The sequence below is a fragment of the Gorilla gorilla genome, chromosome 2, assembly GCF_029281585.2.
Source record: "Gorilla gorilla gorilla isolate KB3781 chromosome 2, NHGRI_mGorGor1-v2.1_pri, whole genome shotgun sequence".
Taxonomy (NCBI): Eukaryota; Metazoa; Chordata; class Mammalia; order Primates; family Hominidae; genus Gorilla; species Gorilla gorilla.
In genome coordinates, this window is record NC_086017.1 from 143,861,340 (window position 1) to 143,877,550 (window position 16,211).

The window sequence follows — 16,211 nt, forward strand, 5'->3', positions numbered from 1 at the left end:
TATTTTTCAATAGAGATGGGGTTTCACCGTGTTAGCCAGGATGGTCTCGATCTCCTGACCTTATGATCCTCCCGCCTTGGCCTCTCAAAGTGCTAGGATTACAGGCATGAGACACCACGCCCGGTCCATTTCAAGTTCTAAAAAAAGTTCAACGTATTTCTTTAAAAATCATGCAAAACAGCCCTCTTGTATAAACTAGAGTGGGGAAAAAAGAACTTGAAATTGCACTTTTATTTTAAAACAGTGAAGTGTGGCTATTACATATTTCACTTTTACAATTAATACATGTTAGGATCTTACAAGTATTAAATTGATGATTTTATTATATATAAATACACAAATGGTCCAAAACAATATCTAAAATGTTGCAATATTTATAAAATCCATAAAAATATTTAATTTTCAGTATGAAAATGGCATACTAATTTGAGTTTGAGGTAAATGAAGAGACAGATTTAGGCCATCTAAGAAGGAAGATAAAGGAGAATGTCATATCTATATTTTGGGAAAAGTCAAAGAATGCTAAAGAGCTTGACCTGTTACTGCATTAATGACTTCAGACATTATGCAGATACATATACTATATAGTAATAAATAATACACAATGTAGACAGAACAGAAAGCAGAGGGACTGGACCAATCTGCTCAAGGAAAAGGTAAAGAATTTTTTAAAGTGCAGCAATCAGGGATTCTTGTGACTAATGTGTTTCACTGAAGACAATTTGAATCGTTCATAAACATTAACCCTTTAATCCTTGAAACTTTCCTTTGAGGTAGAGAATTGGGCCAGACTACTGCTGAAAAGCAAGAGGAATGGCAAGGCTAAAGTAGCTCTTGAGAGCTCAAAAGAATCATGGAATTCTTTTTTTTTTTTTTGAGACAGAGTCTCACCCTGTTGCCCAGGATGGAATGAACTGGCACAATCTCAGCTCACAGCAACCTCCACTTGCTGAGTTCAAGCGATTCTCATGCCTCAGCCTCCTGAGTAGTTAGGATTACAGGCATGCGCCACCAGGTCCAGCTAATTTTTTTTTTGTATTTTTAGTAGAGACAGGGTTTCACCATGTTGGCCAGGCTGGTCTCGAACTCCTGGCCTCAAGTGATCCTCCTGCATCACCCTCCCAAAGTGGTGGGATTACAGGCATGAGCCACCATGCCTGGCCAAGATTCATGGAATTTTTGAACTCCTTAACTACTCTGCCAGCTCTTGTTGAACAAAGACCAATCCGCTCTTCATGATTTGCTCCTCATGTCATCTTATAATTCTAATGTGTCTACATCCTTGGATACCATATAATAGGAAAATTCTTTTAAACAACTAAAACAGACATAATCACAATTCCAACTTAATGTAGTCCAATACAACTTCATACAAATAGCAGTTAAATCACACATAGTAAAATTTCGTACACCTTTTTTTTGAAGTTTCAAATTTAAATGTTCCAAATGTTTATTTTGTCTTAAGGTACATTTGCAAAGAATTCTAACTGCTGCTATTACCTTTGTCCTTGCTGAAGGAAAACATTAGGAGAATGAGCTGTTTTTAAGCTAAACGTGTCTCCACTTGATGAATGGCGTGAAGGAGCTTTTCCACCCAAGAGTGATGTTTCTGCTTCTTTTATTTCCATTGCCCTTTTGTATAATGCAGCAGCTTTTTCAAAATCTCCTCCTTCATAGCTTTGAGAGAGAAAACAAAAACTCTTAAAATGAGAATATAACCTCTTACCAATTCAAAATGACCTTATGGGATACAGAAAAAGAAGCTGTAAATATTTGCCCATTTCCCCTCTTTTTCCAGTGTATTCACTCAAGCAGACCAGTAAAACAACACCCAAACTCTTCTCCTTTCTACCAGTATCAGTATTTTTGTGTCTCATATGGATATCATTAAAACCATGTTGTAATAGAGGCAGTGAAATTGCTAAGCAAAGTTAGGTATTCTCTGCATCCTGAGAAAAATACAAATGAGCAAGCAAAAGTCAACATATACTTAATGGCAAATTCACTCTGGGGACAGCAAATTACCCATATTACTCCCAGAGCCAGATGTAGTATAAAACATCCTTCACTGTTTGCCATGATGCATACATATGCTCCTCTGCAAAATAGATCATGCAGGCTTCATTTCATTTCTGGATACTACTTCAGTACTTCTTGAAGTCAATCAGCAAAAAACAACCCCTCCCCACTCTAAGAAAAAACATTCAGTAATATATATTTTGTGCTATTCTAAGACAAAGCTACTTCGAATAAAAGAGGCTGTATAAGGAAAGTGAAAAAAATTCTTACCTAAGCACAGCTAAATTTTTCAGTGTTTCTCCAACTCGAGGATGCATCCGACCCAGGCTATCTTCATAAATCTTTAATGCTCTTTCATATAATGGCAAAGCTTCAACGTGTTTTTTCTTATAAAAAAAATGATAATGCTCATGCACACTGGGTTTCTGAAATTAATGTATTCTAGACTAAGCTAACCTACTTTGATTAGTACTTTAAAATGTTTATATCCTCCTAAAAGATGGGAATAAACAGATTAACTTATGAATAATCATAGGAGAAGCAGTATAATAGAAAGTCAGATACTTAAGATTTAGACCTGGCTTGGTAACCATTTGACCATAATCCAATACTGTAAGCACAAACCTGTTCCTTTATTGCCCAATGGCTCCCCCACCTGATTCTCACCCATCATAATCAAACGTCACAGGCTTAAATACTTAAATAAATATTATATGGAGGGATGTAGGGTATCTCCAGAATTTTAGAAACTAAGCCTATGCTCTGAACTAACAGTGTTTTACACTAAGAGGAAGGGACCTTCGTACAAGTCTAACTTCAATAGTTTCTCAAGTACTAAAGGAAGTATTAGAAATATCCTTAAATTGTCTCTCGTTCTATTTAGTGTTCCCTATCTAATTCATGTTTACCTATATTTTATACCATAAAATCATTCACTGATACAACGTTAAAATATGGGAACTTACCATTTGGCTATAAAGAACAGCTAAGTTCACCAAGGCAGTAGCTACACTAGGGTGCTTTGGGCCAAAAGATTTCTGTCGAATTTCAACAGCCAATTCATACAAAGGTACAGCTTTGTCAAGTTTCCCCTAAAAAACAAGAGTTAAATCTAACAAAAATATAAGGCAATAAATACTATCTTATCAGAGCTTTTTCCATAAGTAAAATTTCATATTAAAGGGTAATTTTGAGGGAAAAAAATCTCAGAAGCATTTCCTATCAGCTTAATGATTAAGTTTATAGATAACTGAAAATTTAAAGCTACACTGTATAGAAAAGCATTTTTGATAATTCAGAAAACCCTTTAGGATCATCCACTATTACTGTTTCTAGTGTAGTAAAAACATATCAGCTGAAGTAGATTTACTATTGCACATAATTTGGAGACTGCATCAAAATAAAAAGCTCATTTCTTGCCAAATCCCTTCCAGATTTTTCTAACTACTTCACTTCACCTGAAAGTTGGGCAGAAATAGCAGCAATGTACCCTTCTTACTAAAACAACTTTGGTGTCAGGATGACCAGTAATGGACCCACAAAGTCTAAAGACAGTCTACAAAGCTCTGTAACTATGCTAAATGAAAGCAGGCTTCCCTGGAATTTTTTCTTTTTTGAGAACAGCTATAAAAATCCCAAATATCACTCAGTATAGAACCCTACGGCAAACAATGGTTACATTTAATTACAGGCAAAGCCAAGAAAGAACGAAATAAAAATGTTCATTTAATCAACTACAAAGACATCTCCTGATTTCTTATGTTTATGTTGCTTTACACAGCAAACTTAATATTGGTGGAATTTCAGAACTTCTGAAATGTAAAATAAGTTTGAATTAGAATGCTAATAAATGCATTTGTACTTGCAATGTATTTAACAAAACAAACCCAGCATATTAATTTACTAGTATATTATTTCAGAATCAAGAATCAATGTAACCAGTTCAGTATAAAATAATTATTTTTAAATGTTCTGCTCAGTTACTTGTTAAAAGTTAAATCATGATTTTTAAAGCTCATATAAACTAACCTGTCCCTCATAAAGATAAATTATTTTGCTGATAGTAGTTATGGCTTAACTGATATGTTATAAAACATGTAAGAATCTCAAAGATTACCTACCATTTTCTTATACAAGATGGCAAGATGCTTCACCGTATATGCCAAAGAAGGGTGATCAGGAGCTAATGCACGTCTCCGAATATCTAAAGCTCTTTCATAAAGTTCTTCTGCTTTATCATACTGTTTCTTTTCATTGCATAGAGCTGCCAGATTATTCAAAGACTGAGCACAGTCAGGGTGATCTGGTCCTAGAACTCGCTCCCTCATTTCTAAGGAACGCTTCAGAAACTGGTCAGCTGTTCTGTGAACACAATCCCAAAATGGCTTAAACTATCTATTTTCTAGAGTTTGGAATCCTGACCCCTAAATTAAGTGGAGAACTGACTCATCTTTATTCTTAGATTCTAGTTAAAATAAGAGATTCAGCTCAAAATCTTACCTTCCCCCTCTTCCCCACCCCTATCTCTTCCTGCCCTTTTCCTGATAGTTTGAGGGCCTAAAATGTGTGGATGATTGCCTCAATTCTCCACTTCTGAAAGAAAAACTGATAGATATTTTCCAAAACAAACTTTTATACTTTAAAAATTATTAGACCTAGGTCCAATAAAAGATTTTTGTATTCACTCTTCCTCCCTTTGGAGTTAGTACTAAATAATTTTTATTTCTTTATTTTATTTTTTTGTATGTGTGCATGTGTGTAACCTTGAACTCCTAGGCTCAAGTGATCCTCCCACCTTAGCCTCTCAAGTAGCTGGGTCTACAGGTGTGTACCACCATGTCTGGCTAATTTATTAATTTTTTTTGTAGAGACAGGGTCTCACTATGTTGCCCAGGCTGGTCTTGAATTCCTGGCTTCAAGTGATCCTAATGCCTCAGCCTCCTAAAGCTCTGGGATTACAGGCATGAGCTATCATGCCCAGCCAGTACTAAATAATTTTTAACAAAAGAATAAATCATTATTTTTTATATAAGTTTCTGTAAGTGGGCTACAGATTTATTATACTTTTCTGACATCCAAAGTTTCAAATTTGTTATATTTTTCTGATATATGAAGTCCAAAAATACTTTTTATAACATATAAATGTCATTTTGAATCCTTTTGCCCAAATAAACTGACAAAACTAGAAACCGTCTACATTATTTACTATTAGTCCCAAGCTGCTGCTTCTGTGAGATCTCATGCACAATATCTACACAAACTCACTTTTCATAAATATATAAAATACACCAGGGAAGCTACAGAATAACTTTCCAGTTAAGAAACAATGTGGGCCAGGCGTGGTGGCTCACGCCTGTAATCCCAGCACTTTGGGAAGCCAAGGCGGGCAGATCACGAGGTCAGGAGATCGAGACCATCCTGGCTAACACAGTGAAACCCTGTCTCTACTAAAAATGCAAAAAATTAGTCGGGCGTGGTGGCATGCACCTGTAGTCCCAGTTACTCGGGAGGCTGAGGCAGGAGAATAGCTTGAATGGGAGGTGGAGGTTGCAGTGAGCCGAGATCACGCCCCTGCACTCCAGCCTGGGCAACAGAGCGAGACTCCGTCTCAAAAAAAAAAGAGTGTGAAAAGAAACACAGTAGAGAAAATGCCATGGTCTTAAGGTATGTGTATGCTCATTATATAACATCATACATGAAATTTTGCATGGTTTTTATCATTTTTTTTCTAGCTTTAGACTTGATAAAAATGTAAAACAGCATTGCATCAAAGAGAAAATGGTTAATTATTTTCATTATTAACCCCATGGTACTCACTCCAGGTTATTTTGAAGATAGTAGAGAACACCCAGTTCATTGAGGGTCCGAGCATTATCAGGTGTGTCCTTACCTAATGTAAGCTCTTCTAACTGTAAAGCCCGTCTACGTAAAAGGGCAAATCCGTACTGCAGCAAACATGAAAAATGAAAAGCAATCACTAAGTAGGTGCAATCCTTGATTCTGAAACAATATATGAGGGTCCTAAAAAATCTTCCTTTTTTCTCATTTAATCTAGATAACTATTATTTTAAGCATCACACTAAATTAACTTGATGATTACAAATACAAATATTTCCACATGGCAAAACATTCTAAAATTCATTAAAAACTATTTCATGAAAATGATTATATTTTAGAAAGTAAACTATATCTCAAAGTGCTTCAAGAAATAATAGAATATAATTAATTTGCAGATATTTATCAACCCCATAGGTAAACACATAAACATCAGGTCCATAAAAATGCACACAGCATTTTAAATTAAAGAAATATGCTACATTTAGACTTTATCAGCAACTTAAAAAAATTAAAATAACTTTTATTGTGTATTTGAGGGGAAGGCTTTCTTCACATTTGAACATAACACAAAATGTTAACTAAATTTATTTTATTCCTTTTTCCAACCCTTTAAAGAACTGAGGTAGCTTTAAATTCCGTCTTTCAAAACCTAACCTTCAAATGAATTTAGAGTTCCACTTTTTAAAGTCTAAATTGTACTTCTCAGTAATATGATATTTTAACACATAAATAAGAAAATGTTAAGTAGTTCTCTTCTAAAAAACTAGAAGATTTTAAAATCTAAAGCTCTTAAACATGTGGGGTGTATGCATTTATGATGCTCTTTTCCTCTTACGTTCAAAACACAACACAAAAGAAATCTCTCCTTACCAAGTTGCCTTTTTTCTTTATAGCTTTCTGATGAATTTTAAAGGATTTTTTCCTAAAATGTTCAGCTTGTTCATATCTTAAAAAAAAATTACAGTAAGTCAAACAAAAGAAACATATTCAAAGTATACTTCAGTGAAATGAAAGCACTCTTTTCATAGTGTAAAGTCTTTTTGGGCTATTAAATACAGCATTTTTTCTAGAAATGATAGTCATGACATTAAGAATCTCTAAAAACCCTTTCATAAAACAAAATATGACAAAACACTAAGATATCTTAGTCTGTCATGGATGGTTTTCTAATAAAAAGTTCTGTTCAATTAAAAAAATTTTGACAAAACAAAGCAAGTCTAGTCCTTTAAGTAGCTGACATCTGATCATCTTTAACTAATTTAACTCATCCTGAGTCTCTGAAGGGCAACCTAACTAAATGAAAATCCAAAATTTCAGTTTTCTATAGCACACTAATAATTTTTAATTAACAACTTTTTCTGCACAGGCTAATTTCTGGTCAAGTTTAAATGTGAAATTCACACAAAATTTGTACGAAGCAATACTTCTATAAGTTAAAAAATTCCATTATGTATCACTTATGATAGAGCAAAAGAAATAATTTTTAATAGAGGAAGAGATGCCATTCATTGGGTGCCTGATAGATAAGAAAGACTTTTTATTATACCAGAGATTGGCTTTTTCTATAACGGGCTAGAGAGTTAATATTTTAGGCTTTGTGGGCCGTGTGCTTTCTGTTCCAAGTAAGGAACTCCACCACTGAAGCACAGAAGCAACCATGGATAATATATACATGAAAAAAATTTGGCTGTGTTCCCTTTAAACCTTATTTACACAACTGGACTTGGCCTATGGGCAATGGTTTGCTGGCCCCATAAAGGTTGAACATCCCTAATCTGAAAACCCAAATTCTGAAATGCTCCAAAATCAGAAGCTTTTTGAGTGCTGTCATGATGCCACAAGTGGAAAATTCTGCACCTGACCTCAAGTGATGGGTCAACTCAAGCCACAGTCAAAACTGTGTTTTATGCACAAATTAAAACTAGTACACAAAATTACTTTCAGGCTATGTGTATAAAGTGTATATGAAACATAAATACATTTCATGTTTAGACTTGGGTCCCATCCCCAACATATCTCATTATATATATGCAAATATTCTGAAATCTGAACAAATCCAAAATCCTGAACATTTCTGGTTCCACATTTGGATAAAGGATACTAAACCTATATTAGTAAAGCACTCAAAGTTAGTCAGTGAATGAGCCAGGATTCAAACCCAAGACTATATGACTCAAAAGTCCATGTTCTATCCTTCATGCATCGTCAAACAGAGATGAATCTTATAGTTCTAATTTTCTCTGTTTACCACATGAAGACTAGGCACAGGGTACGGAAAAGTACACAGTGATAAAACAAAGCCTACCCTATAAGTACATTAAAACTGTAATTCCCCTTCATAAAATCAGGTATTACTGATCTAAAAAATCTTACTTATTTTGTTTCTGGTACAAAGTTGCAAGTGCCTCAAGTTCACGAGCAGTATATGGATGGTCCGCACCATAAGCATTTTCTGAGATTTCCAACGCCTGTTTATACAGTTGTTCTGCATTGCCAAACTTCTTCCACTGCACGTATACACTTGCTAGTTGGTGGAGGGACTGGGCTACTCTCGGGTGATCGGGATCTAAAGCTGTTTCTCGAATCTCTAAAGACCTCTGCAAAGGTACTACGGCCTGGGGGGAAAAGGGGTGAAAGGCCAGTTAAAGTGAGTGAAATGCTGCAAGATCTGTCATCTGATTAAATATTAAGGATTATAGCACAACAAATGAAAACCACATTAACATCTTGGAAAAAGAGAAGAGTGAACACAAAAATCCCACCTGTCTCTGGCTTGCCATTGATGTGCTGAGCTTACCTGACTGAGAAGGCCTAGATCCTTGAGAAATCGCCCCAAGGTTTCATAAAGATCAGCTAAGCAACTCATGTTGTCCTCGCCTTCGCAGCTTTTCTCATACTGCTTCAATGAATCGAAGTATTCTGTTGCCATTGCACTTTTGTCTTTGCCAACAAACTGCCAATAACTCAGCAACTCAGCAAAGTGTCCCCTGTTTCAAAAAATAACAGTACTTTAATGAAAAACACACTTTAAAATCCATTACAGAATCAAAATTCCAGAATTAATATCAAGTTATTGACAATTTATTAGTAGGCGAGTACTGTGTAGTGAGGTAAGACTCAGACCACTCACTATCTGAATTCCACCACTATCCTAGCTATGTAATCTTGAGCAGGTTATCTGACCTCTTAGACCTCATCACCTTCATCTGCAGAAATGGAGACACTACCTGCCTCAGCTGGTACCGTAGGGGGATTATGGCACACAGTAAGTACTCCACGGTGTTGGCTGTTATCCTTAATACCATCATGGCTACCTACCAATGGGAATCTATCTGAATCCTTTTTACACATTTCACAATATGGAGCCAACTGCTGAGTTCACTCCCAAAATTATTTTAAGTATGGAAATTCAAAGAGAAGAAACTAATAAAAAATAAACTGTCACAGAGTATCTACTTTGTATTTTCATCAAGAAATTGAATGACAAAAGTAAGCTTATTCATCTGTAGGTGATCTTAAGTAGTATGGGGCTGGTAAACTAAAAAATATCTGATTTCAAAGGAATCATGAAAAATTGGAATGGAGATCAGAAATAACTTAAGAGATGCAACAAATTTGAGAGAGTTTATGTAGGAGCAAAATAAATTATGATACTTATTGTATAAGAAATGTCTAAATCTCTAAGTAAGGCAGAAAAAAACCCTCATGAAGCTCAGTAGGTTAGACAGTTGGCTCATAAAAAGGTAGTTCTGCCACTGACAAACTAGAACATATCAAAAGAGACAAACAGAATACATTTTTGAATTAGGGTAATTCTTTCTTTAAATTCAACACCAGACATAGAAAGTAAACAAACAAACAAAAACAAATAAATTCAACACCAGACAGATTCTACTTGGACCCGAGTCTGGTTTGAAGGCTACGCTTTCAGATATCTGAAGGCCCAAAGAAGCAGACATTATGAACCACCTCTCTGAGTGGTTTAAATTTAGACCTGCTTAAATGTAAGCATAAGATAAAAAGTTGAACCAAAATCATTCCAGCTCTGATTTCATAAAGCAGCAGTACTCTATGTTTTCCTCTTGGGAAAAGCAGATCTAATAGAGATTTGTAAATTGTCTCAAGATTTCTCCTACACTATTTGTATTTCAGATACTTAGACTAATTTTTAAATTAAAAATACCATTTTTTCTTTGTTAAACTGAACAACTTTAAATCTCTCTTTCTGGGGAAGGATGTTCTATAATGTTTCTTACCTTTTATAAAGGTTTTGAGACACAAAGAGATTAAGAAGGCAATCATGCAGCTTCTGTTTACTTCCCTGCTGCTGAAAAAGCCACGGGAGTTCATCTGCACTTCTCCAAGTCACTCTGTCCTGACTATCAAAAGAGAGGAGACAATATTCAATATCTTCCTACAATGAGACTGCTTCAAAAAGGCTTCAGGCAAATGTCAAAGGAAGAAAAATATTTAACATATATCTCTGATTCTTTAAGTATAATTTAATACTAAAAAAGTTAGGTCAAAATCAGAGACTTTACCAATCTAAGAAAATAAACTCAGTGATATGCAGAACCATCAACCAAACTCTAAAAGTATTTTCCTAAAATTGAACTATTTAAAAAAACACTCAGTGGACCCATATATACACATACAGATACATGGACACAAACTATTGGAATAAAATAAAAATAATAAAATGATCCTACATTGATTTTCCTTGTTTAAACTTTTAGCATAATATTAAAAGACAAAATCATCTTTTGCTCTTCTGACATTAACAGAATAGGGAGAGGATTTAATCTTTTTTGTAATAATTAAGTTTTTGTACTTTAAGTTGTAAGCTAAGAAACAGAAATAAGGACACAAAGGTAGTGTGTTGCAGAAGTTACAGAAGAACAACAGGAACATTTACAATACCTTAGCTGCAAGGTGAAATAGTTGATTAGCTTTTGCCTGTATGAAGAAGTAATAGTGGGGCCTTCCAGGTACTCCAGTCTCACTGTTTCCCAAGCCTAGGGAGAAAAAGAAGAAATACTGAGTTCTATTTTACGTAAGTCACTGTACATCTAACAAGAGATGTGCAAAAAAGAATTTATAATTATTCCTATTTTTAGCTGTATAATAGAAATGTCACTTAAATGTTTTTAAATTTAGGACATATTTATTTGATAAACTGTTACTAGAATAAAAATTTCTGTACTAATATTTATAAGCTCAAAACACAATTTAATTCAAACTTTAATTAATACATTAAAAATCTCAGAAGTGTGGAATGAAAAGTTACTAAAAAGAATAAATTATATTCAAACAATACACAATAAAGAAAGGAAAAAGGCTGTGAAATTGCAAACATTTCACATCTACAAATATGATACAGCATACTCAAATGTAAGACTTCATTTACAATTGTATATATATATAAATCAACCATGGCATTGCAGATGATAGGAATTATTTTAGCCAAAACTTCCTAAAGATTTACTTCTATGTGCTAAACATCTTTCTAGTACCTCACAAGGACCAAGAACCACCTCAATTAATTTGCTTCACAACCCCTTTCGTAAACTGCCAAAGTCCGCCTGGGGCTTAGATCTTGCCCAAGTTTAGATAGGCATTAATCCATGAAAAGGAGGCTGACTGGCTTACAGAGTCCAAACTCTTAATACATATACAGTCATGTGCACATAACAATGTTTTGGTCAACAACAAACTGCATACATGATGATGATCCTATAAAATTATAATGAAGCTGCCCTATACAGGCATACCGTTTTAAAACTTTCATACCACATTTTTACTGTAACTTTTCTGTATTTAGATACACAAATACTTACAGTTACACACAGTATTCAGTACAGTAATATGCTGTGCAGGTTTGTAGCCTGGGAGCAATAGGCCATACCATATAGCCTCCATGTGTGGTAGGCTGTACCACCTAGATTTGTGTAAGTACGCTCTACAATGTTCACGCAATGATAAAATCACCTAATGATGTGTTTCTCAGAACATATCCCCATTGTTAAACAATGCATGACTGTATAATAATACCGCAATTCAATGAAACATAATTGAAAAAAACTTTTTTTCTCTTCAAGAAATAAACTACCTTTAAGAAACTTTTTTGATCTTTTGTGTCTGACTTATTTTTTAATTTTAAAAATTGTACTGTGGTAAGACCACTTAACGTGAGATCTACCCTCTTAATAAATTTTTAAGTGTACTACAGTATTGTTAACTATAGAGACAATGTTGTATAGCAGATCTTTAGAATTTATTCCTTTGGCAGAAATAATCTTGCCACTGCACTCCAGCCTGGGTGACAGAGAAGACCCTGTTTCTTAAATAAATAAATAAAAAGATGCCTAAAATAACATTACCTGCAGATGTTGAAACCTAAGCAAGCCACATCCATAAGTCAACAAACACATTTTGTATAAACTGTGAATAAGGGAGGTCAAGAAAGTCCAGGACATCTCAGGATAGAGTTCCATCAGTTCTGATTCACTCACACCATTGTGACTAACATTGACAAGGCAGAGAATCTAGGTAGAAAAACAAATTAACAGTAATCATAAAGCACCTGTATAAGTAACTAACGGCCATTAAAATTTCCATAATTCTTTTAAGGCTATTTCTTTTTACCAAAACTTATAATTCAAATGATTTAATAAATCAAGAAATAGATTTATTAAAACACACTGTCCAAAAGACATTAATGAAGATTAAGATAGTGTATATATAAAATCTAGCACACCAAAGATAACACTCTTACAGAAAAAAGTACAGTGAAAATTAAAACTGCATAAAATATATTATTATAATTAATGGCAGAATTCCAATTCCAGGAAGACAGTGGAAGAAAATAGCCCTCCTATTATAAACACGTATGAATATCAGACACATTTCTAAAAGCACAGCTTTTAGAAAAATAAAGGGAAATCCTCCAACTGCCAAAAATGAATAGGAAATTGAAGTCAGAGTGTAAAGGGCTGGAACTGCTGGCTATGGTGGCAGTGGAGCTAGAGGACAGGCAGCATCCCCCAGGAACGTAAGGGCTCAGGTTTTCACAGCCACAGTGGGATGGAAGGTGAGCCCTTAAGCTGTGTGAGGCAAGGAGGTAGAATTAGTTTTCTTGTCAACACCAGGATCTTTGAAGGGCTTTGAAGGACCTTCAGCCTCAGTGAAGGGGTGCATGAGAAAAACATTAGCCCACAGATGTGGAGAGAATACAAGGAAGCTTGTGGGCTTGGAGTGGGCTGAGAAGTCCAAACCCTGGGAACCACCAAGCTGAAAAGTTAACATAAAAATAGATCCAGGTTCGGCAGGGCGCAGTGGCTCACGCCTGTAATTCCAGCACTTTGGGAGGCCAAGGTGGGCAGATCACGAGGCCAGGAGATCGAGACCATCCTGGCTATCACGGTGAAACCCCATCTCTACTAAAAATACAAAAAATTATCTGGGCGTGGTGGTGGGTGCCTGTAATCCCAGCTACTCGGGAGGCCGAGGCAGGAGAATTGCTTGAACCCGGGAGGCGGAGCTTGCAGTGAGCGGAGATCGCGCCACCGCACTCCAGCCTGGGCGACAAGGCGAGACTCCGTCTCGGGAAAAAAAAAAAAAAAATGAGGTTGCTAGATATATATTTTCAAAAACCAAAATTGAATACATCAACAAAAAACTACAATGTTATTTTAATTACATAGCACTTAATTCTAAAAATATATATATGGAAAATTAGACAAGGCAATTCTGAAGGATAATAATAAAAGGAGGTTTACCCAAGTAACTACCAAAGCTTACTTTAAAGTTCTAACAACTAAGCAGTATGGTACTGGCAAAGAATAGGCAAAATCAGAACAGAAGAGCCTAGAAACAGACCCACATTTATTTGTGAGCTTGATATTTGTCAGTTGGCATTGCAAATGAGCAGAAGAGATGTATTATTTAGTAAAAAGAACAATTAATTATCCATATGACAGAGGATTAAAAAGTAGATTCCTTCCTCACACAATAAACAAAAAGATATCAATAAGAGTTAAGGACTTCACACACGAAGAAAAAACTATAAAACTTTTTGAAGGAAATTATGTGTGTGTGTGTGTGTGTATACACACACACACATATATATATGAAACAAAGCTTTGTATAATGAATGAAACATAATGAATGATACTATACAGTTAAAAGACAAGAAACAAACAGGAAAAAGACATTTATTTGCAAATTTTCTAATAAAGGATTTGTTTTCAGTATGCAGAACATTTAAGACACCTACAGATCGATAAGGAAAAGACAAACGACCCAATTAAAAAATGGGTAAAGAACCAGCAATTCAGAAAAAAAGGATAGCCAATAACATGAAAAGATGATAAATCTCAATGATAATCAGGAAAACACAAATTTCCACAAGCACACTATGGCTATCAGCATTCCTGCATATGCCTGAAACATATTTAAGCACAAATTTTAAAAGAATTGTTATTTATTTCCATTCACACACACACAAAGCAAACTAACATTCCTTTTTATAAGTTTATTACATTCTACCTGCTTCATTAGCTCTTTATCCACATCATTTGCCATGGACTCCTGGATAGAGTGCAGAACAAGTCTATATAATGAAACAGTATCTTGACACTGGAAACACTGATGAAGGATTTTATCTAAATTGCCTGCTCTCCCAGCACTGTTGGAATCGAGAAGAGATTTAATTTCTTACAGATTGCCAACATCTGTGAAAATTTTGAGATCGATTAAAAACAATATGAACTCTATTTTTTGTACTGCAACCAATAACAAATTCAATAAAACATGATACAGGAAAGTGGTAGTTTTATGGGGCTGCTAGAGTCATTGGGTTTATTTTACTATATATAATTTAATTCAGTGCAATAAACATGCTGAAATCTATTATTTGTTAAGCAATTACTATGCATTATGGAACATAAAAATGAGTCAGACATGGTTCTTATTATCCAGAAGCATGCCACCTACATACAGGAAGCAGGGAAACGATGATAAGTATTGTTAGTTAGCCATGCAAATTAAATTTGTGTGGAGCCAGAATTTTGAAAACACAAGGCTAAAGAAAATCATTAAATAGGGGGGTATGTTTTAAAAGATTACACAATATTTACCAGTTTTTAAAAATAATATAAAGATATACAAAGAGAAAAAACAAAGGGTCTATAGTCTCTTTAAAATAGGTACTTTCAAAAATAAAAACAGTAAAATAGATACTTTCAATGAACATTATTAAATGTATGAAAAATTACTCACACTCTTGAATCATACTCATTGTATCACTGATGTTCACAGAGGCCAGATGTGTTGCCACAACTAACAGTGGAAAAGGACAGTGGAAATATCACAGGCAGGCTGGGTACAGTGGCTCACATGCTGTAATCCCAGCACTTTGGGAGGCTAAGCAGGTGGATTGCTTGAGCCCAGGAGTTCAAGACCAGCCTGGCAATCATGGCAAAACCCCGCTTCTACTAAAAATACAAAAATAAGCCAGGCATGGTGGTGTGCTCTTGTAGTCCCAGCTACTCAAGAGGCTGAGGTGGCAGGATCGCTTGAGTCTGGGAGGCAGAAGTTACAGTGAGCCTAGATCAAGCCTCTGCTCTCCAGCCTGGGCAACAGAGAGTGAGACACTGTCTCAGAAACAAAAACAAAGATGAAATATCGTGGGCAATGTAAAGTTTCAGAAGATTTTTTTATTTCAAATTTGGTTCTCAAGATGAGAACATGGAACAAAGAGACAAGAAGTACTAGATTCGGTGTCTGGAAATATGTGTGCTAGAATTGCCATCTATTGCAATGAATAACAAAAAATGTATTAATCTTTTTTTTTTTAACCTCAGATTGAGAAAAGACAAAGTAGAGTGATGCTATACTGAAGAAGAAATAAAAGTAGTAAAACATTCTAACGGTTGAGAATAGATAGAATAGGGTAAAGCTATACTGAGGAAATAAAAGTAGTGATACTCTAATGCTTATCTAAAGGCAGATTACTAACGGATATCTAAAATAGAACTATTTTATAATTAAAAAGTTTATCAGGATTTGAGAACAGAGACAATTAAAAATTCATATCCATATATCTACCTCCTGATATTCAAAGATAGACCTGAAATAATATTGTAACCCTCGGTTGTTTCCTTCACTTTCCCAAAGCTAGGGGCCACAAATGAGGGTGAGGATGGCTTTCTTTTGCAACCTCCAATAGGGAACAGATTAGTGTGAAGAAAATTAGACAAATCTATCAAGTTCTGACAATCATGGACAGTAGGCACCTGTAAGCCATGTTCTCACAAATGTTAGTATCACTATTCAAATAAAATCTGAGTGGCTCA

The 16,211-nt window shown here is 35.0% G+C and overlaps 1 protein-coding gene across 2 annotated transcripts in view; it reads right to left on the reverse strand.

Moving 5' to 3' along the window:
• Positions 1-296: 296 nt before the first annotated feature.
• NPHP3 (nephrocystin 3) overlaps positions 297-16,211 on the reverse strand; it is a 41,824-nt gene continuing 25,909 nt past the window's right edge. Inside the window, exons 16-27 of one of the 2 annotated variants that reach the window (XM_004036318.5) lie at positions 14,404-14,542; positions 12,237-12,401; positions 10,777-10,871; positions 10,113-10,235; positions 8,654-8,843; positions 8,230-8,471; positions 6,727-6,802; positions 5,836-5,963; positions 4,140-4,380; positions 2,985-3,110; positions 2,290-2,405; positions 297-1,677 (exon numbers count right to left, since the gene is read on the reverse strand). In XM_004036318.5, the coding sequence (XP_004036366.4) occupies positions 1,497-1,677; positions 2,290-2,405; positions 2,985-3,110; positions 4,140-4,380; positions 5,836-5,963; positions 6,727-6,802; positions 8,230-8,471; positions 8,654-8,843; positions 10,113-10,235; positions 10,777-10,871; positions 12,237-12,401; positions 14,404-14,542 (1,822 nt within the window). In that variant the 3' untranslated portion in view covers positions 297-1,496. Of the gene's footprint in view, positions 1,678-2,289; positions 2,406-2,984; positions 3,111-4,139; positions 4,381-5,835; positions 5,964-6,726; positions 6,803-8,229; positions 8,472-8,653; positions 8,844-10,112; positions 10,236-10,776; positions 10,872-12,236; positions 12,402-14,403; positions 14,543-16,211 lie in introns of those variants that run through there. The other variant, XM_055383290.2, reaches the window with a different exon arrangement.